Source organism: Anastrepha ludens, chromosome X (assembly GCF_028408465.1).
Source record: "Anastrepha ludens isolate Willacy chromosome X, idAnaLude1.1, whole genome shotgun sequence".
NCBI lineage: Eukaryota > Metazoa > Arthropoda > Insecta > Diptera > Tephritidae > Anastrepha > Anastrepha ludens.
In genome coordinates this window covers 3501678-3512705 of record NC_071503.1, presented here as the reverse complement: position 1 = coordinate 3512705, position 11028 = coordinate 3501678, and the positions used below count along the sequence as shown (strand labels likewise).

The 11028-nt window shown below is 40.0% G+C and overlaps 2 protein-coding genes across 2 annotated transcripts; both read right to left on the bottom strand.

The window, feature by feature from the left end:
* Nucleotides 1-2783: 2783 nt before the first annotated feature.
* On the bottom strand, nucleotides 2784-3272 carry LOC128869434 (uncharacterized). The gene has a single exon (XM_054111986.1). It carries the CDS (start codon nucleotides 3270-3272, stop codon nucleotides 2784-2786), a length of 489 nt encoding a protein of 162 aa, XP_053967961.1.
* A 3427-nt stretch (nucleotides 3273-6699) lies between these two features.
* On the bottom strand, nucleotides 6700-7473 carry LOC128869433 (uncharacterized). Its single transcript, XM_054111985.1, has one exon. The coding sequence runs from the start codon at nucleotides 7471-7473 to the stop codon at nucleotides 6700-6702; it is 774 nt and encodes a 257-aa protein (XP_053967960.1).
* Nucleotides 7474-11028: the final 3555 nt, after the last annotated feature.

The following is an 11028-nucleotide window of genomic DNA, read 5'->3' as shown; positions in this document are numbered from 1 at the left end:
CGATTCTGAAGACTGGTTGCATTTCTACGTAGCTGCTACTGTGCGTATTTATCTGCACATACTTTATTCATAAAGCATTTGCGTCAATGCGGATTCAAACATTGGCGACAGAGATTGTTCGCCTTAACTTCCTCCCATTTTCTCTGAAGTGTAAATTTTTTAAAAGTGTCGCATTGCATTACCTTATGATTGTTGCTCTGGCAAATTATACACTGCTTGCTCCTTGGCATGTTGCGAGCTGGTGATGGATGCTGGGTGTTCGCGTCGATAGTATGCGTGTTAACCGTAACACTACTTTTAGAGGGTGCTAAAGAGACGACAGTACTGACTGCTTCGGCTAGATTGTACAACCAGTCGCAGAATTGTTTCACCACCGGAGTATTTTCATCTTTCGGATGCACCGCCCAGTTCAGGTTTTGGTTGTTGGGGAGCTTGTCAAGCAACTCCTTGACAAGCAGTGGGTTATGCAGGTGCATGTACATTTGGCATCCCTCCATGGTGGCACAAATATTGCTGACGCAGAGTGCAAATTCAATAAGGCCCTCCAATTTATCCTTGAGTGCAGGCATAGCTCGAGCTTTATTCATCGCGCGCTCAAGGATGTGTTCAGGTCTGCCAAAGCACATTCTAAGAGTTTTTATGATCTCAGGGATCATGTACGGCAAAAACAATTTACTTTTTACCATCTCCCGTGCTTTGCATTTAAGGCTCGCTTGTAATCGTAATCTAATTAAATTCTCCGCATCGGTGTACCCCGCGACCGTGGTGCTGTTATCGAAACTGCTAATAAACAGCGGCCATTCTTCAGGGTCGCCATTAAAAATTGGGAGCTGCTTAGGTATGGCCTGCCTTTCTGCTAATTGCCCAGGTGTATGCCCATTGCTAAGAGAGGTTATCGAAGTGCTCGATGAGGGCAGCTCGTTATACTTCGAAAGAATTTTATATTTGCTGTCCAATATTGTTGTTTCAATTTCATCTCCTCTTCCAACTTTTCAAGCTGAAGGTTTCGATACATTTCGGAACTGAATGGCATCTGGCCAAGGTTTTCGTATACCTACTTGCTGCACCGACGACAATACTTTGGGTTGACTGTACGGGATGTCATTTGCAGAGGTGGCGATGCTGCCCGTTGTGGATTGTTATAGCCCTGGGTTATACTCACTTGATTTATTCGGCAGTTGTGATCCCTGAACTGATGTACTGAGCTCGAAATTCCAGTTTGCAGAAGCCCAGGTCGAAAAGTTCGTGGATACTGGAGTAACTTTAGTAACTGTAGAATTTGCCATATTAGTCGCAGGGTTCAGAAGCGGATTGACTCTTGAGTTAGATATCTTCGCAGTTGTCGGAAACGTTGGGAGAAAATTCACGTGCCGGTTACCTTGCTTGGTAGTTGGCGATGACTACGCGGTTGGATGTGCGTTCGTGGTTGATGCATGATTCTGGCAGCTTTCACTGCTCCAGCTTTCGTCAACCACATTGCTATGTACTCCAACGCAGTTGAAGTGGTACCAGGCGTCGCAGGTGTAACACTGGGCCATACTCTCGTTGTCCGCGGCGTCACATTTTCGACAACTTTGCCCCGCTGTTTCTTTGTCCATATTGACCATTATAGCGAATACTAAATTAAGTTAAGTCACGAATTTTATTTCACGCCAAAAACGTATTAAAGAATTGCGGCAAAAGGTATCAAAGAATTCTCCAAAAAAGTTTTAAAGAATTACGCCAAAAAAGTTTTAAAGAATTATTGCGCGTATTTTTCTAGCGCGGCAGTCGTATTATTTCAAATTAAAAGACAAATTTCTAACAGCGTCAGTACGCTTTAAAACTTTTTGTATTTCACTTCTTATTTTTTACAACTACGTTGATTTACACCAAGTCACACATATTTATAGCTAGTCAGAGTGGTCTGATGTTACACTTAGATTTAGTAAATATGTAATAAATAGCAATAGGTAACACCGGTGTTCAAGGAAACGAAATTGCCGATGAATTGGCCCACCGTGGATCACCGGTTCCCCACAAAGGTATTATCGGCTCTGGCTCAGTTCTGCAGGAATCATGAATTTGATCAGAGGTTATATATGCAGTCTACATAAAGAGCGATGGTCCGGTCAAGAACGCTGCAGAACTGCTTTGTGAAAAGTCCGAACAGAAAACTGTCAAACTTTCTACTAAAACTTGGAAGGAAAGACGTTAGGTTGATGGTCGGTATTATTACAGGACACAACCCTGGGGGTCAGCATATGTTTTGGGGGGAATGCGCGAATACAACAATTGCCTGAAATATAAACTGCGAGCGCGTTCGTTGTAACTTCACAAGTGACTTCTTTATTTTCTACTTCATGTTTATATAGAATTTCTTAGCCTAAACCTAACTAACGGACTATATATAATTAAGAGAAAATGTATTATGTATTTTATGTTACGTTATGTTATCTATGTACTTATACATATATAAATAGTGTTATTCTGGCATACAACCGTAATTTGAACAGCAGACATAATATTTAAATGTACAGTTAAATTGAGAAATTTATAAAAATTGATTTCGGATAATTAATGATAACACTTAAATTAATAATTAAAACTATAAGCCATTTGGCGTAACACCGGCCACCTTGAAAGGCTCATGGTCCTTCAACGTCTGATGGCAGTACGGCGAGCTTGTGAACGGGGCGTTTAATTACGCCCGTTTTGGTTGCCACGTCTGCTACGCGGACCTTGCCGTCTTGCCCTGTTACGATTGCGGCGACGCGGCCGAGCACCCATTGCTGCGGATTAAATCAAACATCCTTACGTAAACTAATAGCATTTTCGTCAATTAATCTGTCGCAGCAACGCATTGGGTCCACCGATACTTGGGCTGGTGGCAGCGCTCGAAGGGGACACCCAACTAGTAGGTGCGCTGGTGTTAGGGCCTCTCCATCGTTCGCGTCCTGACTCAGTGGTACCAGGGGTCGCGAGTTGAGTACGGCCTCGACCTCGACGAGCAGCGTCTGCAGTTCTTCGGCGGTGAGCAGCGCGTTGCCGATTGCGCGCACGAGAAGGTGTTTGGCGGACTTCACTGCCGCCTCCCATAACCCGCCGAAGTGCGGTGCCCTGGGTGGTATAAAGACGAAGGTGAATCCTTCGCCCGTTGCGTATTTCTGCACTTCCGTTTGTTGGGCCTCGAAAGCGTCCCTCAGCTCGCGAAGCTTGCGATCGGCGCCGACGAATTTGGTGGCGTTGTCGCTGTATATTTTCCGCGGCATTCCCCGGCGTTCAATGAACATTTTTAGGGCGAAAATAAAACAATTAGAAGACAAGTCTGTTACTAGTTCTAAATGTACTGCCTTTGAAGTGAAACAAACGAACACTGCGATATATGTTTTTACTGGGGGTCTACCTCGTATTTTTAATGTAGTATATACGGGACCACAAAAATCTACTCCACATATTAGAAAGGGTCGTAGTGCACGAAGCCTATCGGCAGGCAAATTTCCCATTATTTGGGTTTGCAGCTTCGGCTTATAATGAAAGCAGTGTGTGCAGTCTCGAACGGTACGACTACAACACCGACACCGCATTTGGCTGGTCAATGCTCAAGAAGCGCTAGCAATGCCTTTGCTCCAGCATGGTGATTTCGAAAATGTAGATACCGTAAGTATGTGGTAACGAAGTGCGAGTTCTTGCTTAAGAGCAGTGGGAACTTGGCATCGTATGGGAGAGGCGCATTTAATAGGCGGCCTCCTACTCGGAGTAAATTAAACGACAACGACAATTCCGAGTAGTTGTGCAAAAACAGATTAAGTTTTTGCAAACTTGAGGGTAGGGTGGTACCTTTGGTGAGTTTCATAATTTCTTCACCATATTCAACATGTTGAACCATCTGAACGACTTTGAGGAAACTTAATTTAATATCCTCAGCCGTCAGTATTTGTGTGAATGTCGCAGATGGGTTTCTAATGCGTTTTATCCATCTTAATATGTAAGCGACAATACGAAGCAGTTTTTGATGAGAAGATACTCTTTTGGTGAGTTCCATAATTGGATGCGATTCATTTGCTTGAGCAACTAAAACTGTTGCGTTCCGTTTCTTCTCTAATGCTTCGTCTCCTGGAGAGAGCTGGAAGTGGGTGTTTGTTGGCCATAACGCAGGGTCTTCTAGGAGGAACTGTGGACCGCTAAACCAGATGGAATTATTCAAGTTTATATTTTCAATTGGCCGACTCAACATTGGCGCTCGTGACCATAATTTGGCCCGCAAGTGGGCTGCCGAGTGCTCTAGACGCGGAAGAGATTTAGTCTTCAGCGGAGCCACTCTAGACTTTGCAGTAAGCAGCGTGCATTTCGTTCCACCAGCCGATTGGCTACGTATGTATATACAGCAGCCATACGCTCGTATTGAGGCGTCGGCAAAGCCATGAATTTGGCAGCTTGCACTCGACTCGGTATGTACAAACCGAGGAATGCTTATTGATGGTAGCTGCAGTAGATTGGCTTTGAAATTTTCCCAGCTGGTGTCGAGGCGCAATGGAATCGACTCATCCCAATCTAGTTTTTGCAGCCAAAGCTCTTGCAATAAGATTTTTGCTTTGGTAACTAGTGGGGCAAGTAAACCAAGAGGATCGAAAAGACGAGCCGAAACTGATAATATGTTTCGCTTAGTGGCCCGTAAACTGGTAAAGTTGTCATTTAGGACAAACCGAAACAAATCTTCCTTCGGCAACCAATGGATTCCAAGTGTTTTTGTGGAGTCTGTGTGATTGAAGTTTAAGGCCTTCTCAGAACTCTCACAATCGAAAAATGATGGGAGATTTGAAAACCACTTAGATAAATTGAATCCTGCCGAGTTTAATATTTTAACTACCTCACTTCTAATAAGATCTAGAGATTCGAAATTATCGGATCCTGTAAGCAGGTCGTCTACATAAAAATCTCTTTTTATGGCCTTTGAGCCGAGTGGATACATATTTGTATTGGCATCGCTGAGCATTTGTAAACACCGTGTAGCGAGAAATGGAGCAGGCGTAGTGCCGTATGTTACGGTGTTAAGTCGAAAGAAAGGCTGAGAGGGATGCCGTCTCCACACTACAAGCTGAAAGTTGTTGTCTTCTTCGTGCATGAGAATTTGGCGGTACATTTTAGTAATGTCCGCCGTAAATGCATATTGATGCAAGCGAAAACGAAGAAGTGTTGAATACAGCTCTTCTTGAATGGTCGGCCCAACCATCAAGATTTCATTCAACGCAATTTGAGAAGAGGTACGACTTGATGCGTCGAAAACAACACGTAATTTAGTCGTCGTACTTTCAGGCCGAAGAACGCATTGATGCAGAATGAAGTAGTGTGGCTCACTCGGGATCTTATTATTTGTTGGGCTCATGTGACCCAATTCGATGTATTCATTCATGAAGTCCAGATACATTTGACGAAGCTCTGGATCTTTCAAAGTCTTTCTCTCCAGGGCCTGAAACCGCCGAGCCCTGGTTTCATAGGAATTACCGAGTAACTTACGGTCATCTTTGAAAGGCAGTCTTACTTGAAGCCTTCCTGACGGCAAAACTTTAGTAGTTTTTACGAAAAATGTTTCACACTCTATTTGTTAAGGTGTGAATTTTGTCGGACTAGTCCTAAAGGTATTTCTTCCATCGCCCAGAACCTTTGGACAATGGAATCTATATTTGCTAGATCTTCTTCAGTATGGCATAATGTGCTAATGACTGTGGGAGGAGGACGTTGGTTGGAGGCGTATTTGCCAGACACAACCCAGCCTAAAAGTGCCTTTTGCAATGTTGGGTGATTGGGGCTGGCCTTGCTTTGGCCTACAGCTAAAAGCTCGAAAAATGTTTCAGCACCCAACAAAAGATCTACTTTTTGAGCCTTATGAAATTCCGCTAAGCTAATGTTTTTAAGAATTTTCCAGCCATATTTACGTTACGATCTGGATGGCTTGCTGAAATGGATCGCATTATCCAAAACTGTGCCGAAAACTCATAATTATTGACCCGCGATTTTACAAACTTATTTAATTTCGTCCTTACTTTTTTGGTTGCATTTCCGATGCCGTTAATATTTAGGGTCGTACTTTCGCGACGAATTCGTAATTTCTGCGCCAAATCCTCTGTAATGAAATTCACCTGGGATCCAGAATCCAGCAAGGCTCGTGCAGGAAGGTACTCTCCGGAGCTACCTTTTACGTTGACTACGGCTGTAGCCAACATAACCCGATCTGGCGTACTCGTCGTGTGCATGGCATGCGAGGTCGAAAGTTGTGGTGCAGTTGCAAAGGATACAGGGTACTGGTGCAGCAACGTGTGATGCGAACGGTTGTAAACATGGCACCGATCCGCTTTACACTTTGCAACAGAGTGCCCCTTTCGCAAACAATTTATGCATAAGGGGACTGATTTAGCAAACTCAAATCGCTGCTGAGCAGAGAGAGTTTTACAAGTAGGACACGCGGGTATACTATGATCATTTGAACAGTAGGGACACACCGGCTGTTTTATATTTGAAGTCACTAAGGCAGCTTTTGTCCTTCCCGCATGAAGGTGGGGTTTCTGAATGCTGTGACTGCTTGACGGCTTTAGCCTCCACGTTGAGGCTTCATCGGCAGATAAATGTTGGTAGCGTTTATTTAATGCTGCCTCACACTCACGCCATAATGGCAGCTTATCATAATCCAACTGTTACTCCCAATTTGACCGAGTAACGGTGTCAACTTTTGACATTACCAGATGAATTATGGTAGCGTTTGTGATGTTTTTCACCTAACGACAGCAACGAATCGTAAGCCGACGTTGTATCAATCATTGTGCGCAATGAAAGCGCAGATGGCTTTGGGATAGTTGGCAGTTCAAAAAGTTTGTAAATTGTGTCGAAAAATATTAAGCATTTTTTGTCATAAACTTTTTTGAGACTAGCCAACGCCTTCGAATAATTTTCGTCCGACATTTGGAAGGCCTTTACCGTTCCCAAAGCTTCACCAGACAGACAGTTAACCAAGTGATTAAATTTCTCAATGTCTGGGATTGTAGGATCGTTGTGCACTAAACTCTCGAACAGACTCATAAAATTTTTAAATCCTGAATATTCCCCTTTAAATTTAGGTAGCGACATTTTCGGTAGTCGCGAGCTGTGAGGTGCAACAAAAGATGTTTCGGCTATTGACGATTTATTTCTCGCCAGAACAGATTTTATAACGGACTTAGTTTCCACTATTAGGTCCTCTAACTCCCCACGGGCTATGTCTTCCTCGTCGATTTCTTCAATTTTCGACTGACACTTCATAAGCTTATCGCTATGAGAGTTCAAAATGTCCAGTCGACACTCCAATTCAATTGGATCTAACGACATTGTTTTATCGAGGAGACCCGTTTTTATGCGCACTATACTATTTTTCGCAACAGTTCGCTGGCGCTTTAGTGATTTCAATTCCATAATCTCCTTACTTGGAGAGAGACTTGGAACTGCTGTCTTTGGCTTGCTCATTTTGAGTTAAATTATTTAAACTCCCGAAAAATTTGCTCAATGTCCGCAGAAACGAAAAAATATCTATGAGAGTTTGTGGCTGAAAAAACGGAAACGAAAAGATGGCTGAATAGCCTGCACAAATCTCAATCAGAAAAACGAAAAATAGCTGTTGGACAAGGCTGTGGTCAGACCACGAAAGGATGAGCAAGCACAGTAGCACAACAGTACGAAAATTGTTCAACAAATTTGCGAAAAATCGATTTTTGTTTGAATTGTTTCCTTGTAAATAATCCGTATTTACGATAAATTTATTTAACTTTATATAAATTTTAATTTAATTGAACTTATTGTTCGAAAAAAAATATTCAATTTATTTAATTTTGTTTTTTAAATTTATTGACGATTTCGTGTTTAAGGTCACACCTCTTATTATCAAATCCCAACTTACCCTTGTTTTACTTTTGCGGAGTTTTATATACGTATATTTGTATAAATGATTGTATATATGGTACATGTATATGTATATGTATATACAAGAAAGTGAAAGGGTGATGCAAAAAATTGAGAGTGTTTATCAACAACAAGCACAACTTTCAATTTATTGCACTTGTTACCTGTATAGGCTTATTGCAAACTTTTACTTTCCTTTTGCAAAGGATGCAGGTGCAGGTCATTCCTGGCGGCGACAGAACCAGCGGTAGGAATTACAGCGATAGCGGGCGATGACGGCAGCAGCAGTGACTAGAGTAGCAGCGACGGTTACAGCGATGAGAGCAGCGGTGAGTATGGCAGTAACTGCGCGAACTGTGACAGCGGACAGTGATAGCGATGAGGGCGACGAACTGCAAATAAGCAGCGGTGAATTTGTTTTTCTCTTTTTTTTCTTTTTTTAACGGTTTGGTTTTTTTTTTTTAGAGGTTTAAAATTGCCTTATTTTTGGCCGAAAACATTTATTTACCACTGTGACCGCTTATATATACATATATATACCGCACTGTTTCAACTATGCACTATGTATTTTGGTCTTTTCTTTGTTTGTTTTGTTTTTTTTACTTAAGCACAAATGATAATTTGGCACGCCTTTTCACCGCCACTATTTATTCATTTATTGTTTTATGTTAATGTATTTGTTGTTTTTAATTTTATGTGTTGTATATTGGTTTAATATTATTATAATTTAAGAATTTTTTTCACTATGTCCCATTCCATAAACAGGACACTGTATTGCCGCTGATACCGCTTCTCTCCTTATATTATATGTTTATGTATGTATGTACACTATGTACTTGTTTTGTTATTTTTGGTTTAGTCACTGAACCTTTTAGTGAGGTTGGTTTTTATGTTAGTTTGTTTGCTTTTGTCACTCGACGCGAAAACGGACTTGCAAAAATATATAACGCGCAGGCAATTGTTGTTGCACTATTAATTAGCACTTTTTGTTTTTATATGTTTATTGTTTTGTATTTGGAAATAATTTCCGTATTGGTTATGTTCCCCAATTTATTTTTTTGCACAAACGTATTATTTATGTTTAATTTTATAATTATGTTTTCACGCACTTAGTCCCTGCTCGGGCGCCATGAAAAATCTTAAGCTTTTTTAAGATTATAAGTTATTTTGGGGGAAATGCGCGAATACAACAATTGCCTGAAATATAAACTGCGAGTGCGTTCGTTGTAACTTTACAAGCGACTTCTTTATTTTCTACTTCATGTATATATAGAATTTCTTAGCCTAAACCTAACTAACGGACTATATATAATTAAGAGAAAATGTATTATGTATTTTATGTTACGTTATGTTATCTATGTACTTATACATATATACATAGTGTTATTCTGGCATACAACCGTAATTTGAACAGCAGACATAATATTTAAATGTACAGTTAAATTGAGAAATTTATAAAAATTTATTTCGGATAACACAGGTCGACACTGAAAATGATTCAAGCATCGGACCCGGCCTATCTTATAGACTTTTCATCGCTGAATACGAGTCTGACCTTAAAAAGTTTCCATCACGTCAAGATTTTGAAAAAAATTAGTTCAAAAAGTCAAAAAAACGTGTTTTTGACCATTTTTGACCAAATGTAGTGGATGAACCTGAGGTGATGGAAGCTTCTACCTAGCCTTAAACTGAAGCCTGAACCTTCAGTTATAAGATCCAAATCGAAAATACCCTGAATCAATTGTAAATTTTGATGTAGCACAATTTTTTTAACTGCTCGCGCACGATTTTCATAGGTGCAGCCATGCAGGCTAGTTAGCCTTATCATAGTGGTGCGCTGACTTGTACCTTTTACCTATCATGTTTTAGTTAGTTAAAATTTCTTTCAATGTTTGGTTTTATGATGCGCTGAAGACAAATATGACATCATAATTTAAAAAGGCAAAACCAATATGGTGATCTAAATTACTTTTTACTTCACGAACAACTATTGAAAGATGAATTTATATAGTTATATTAGACTAATTTTTGACAGTAGTAATAAAGTTTTATAATCTGACATTAGCTGGTGAACCAATATTTTAGTGCATAATAAATTTATTAAATTCACGACCCCAGAATGTGCCACGAGGAGGCTGTCAGTATTTTACACTCCACTTTTGTTTTTTTTGTTCTTTTTTATTTTTAAAAATTTTGTTTGTTTGTTTTATTTTCCTTTTTGTTTTTTTTTTTGTTTATTAATATTCTCGCACTTGTGGTAATTTTTTGTTATTCCTTAGAAAGGAATTTCTTCCTTCTTTGTTTGAATTTTTTGAATCCACAATTTGTTCTTCAAATACAAGTTTCACGGATGCTTCTAATCTTTGTAAGTTTTCTCAAGGTTTTAAGGAATAAGAAGAAACACACAAAGGATAAAGAATTTAGTTTTGAGTACTTTCATTTTCTAAAATTTGATTTTTATTCGGCAGACTTGGGAAGGTTAATCTTTGTGACTTTCTAGAGTAATTGCAATCATCATCTTTTAATAAGCCCCAGCAGTAATCAGCAAGCATGCTAGGATTCCATTTTCCTTGATATCTTTTCTCCATAGTTTTTATATCTTGATGAAATCTCTCACCATGCTCATCGCTAACGTCTCCACAATTTTGTGGGAAAAAATCCAAATGCGAGTCAAGAAAATGTATCTTCAAGGACATGTTGCAGCCCAAGCGTTCATAGTTTTTCAACATATTTGCAACTAACGTTTTGTACTTGTCAGATCGTCTGCTACCCAGAAAATTCGCGCATACTTCCTTGAATGATATCCAGGCAGCTTTTTCCTTAGCAGTGAGCTTTTTTTGAAATTCTTCATCTTTTAACACTTGGCGAATTTCTGGACCAACAAAAATGCCCTCTTTGAACTTAGCATCACTCAGATATTTAAATTTTTCTTTTAAATGTAGAAATCCTTTACCAGTTTTATCCATGGCTTTTACAAAATTTTTCATCAGGCCAAGTTTGATATGAAGTGGTGGTAAAATGATGTCATTTGAATCAACAAGAGGTTTACTTGAGACATTTTTGGCTCCTGGAATAAATTCCTTTCTCTTAGGCCACGCTTTAACTTTGTAATGCTTATCTCTT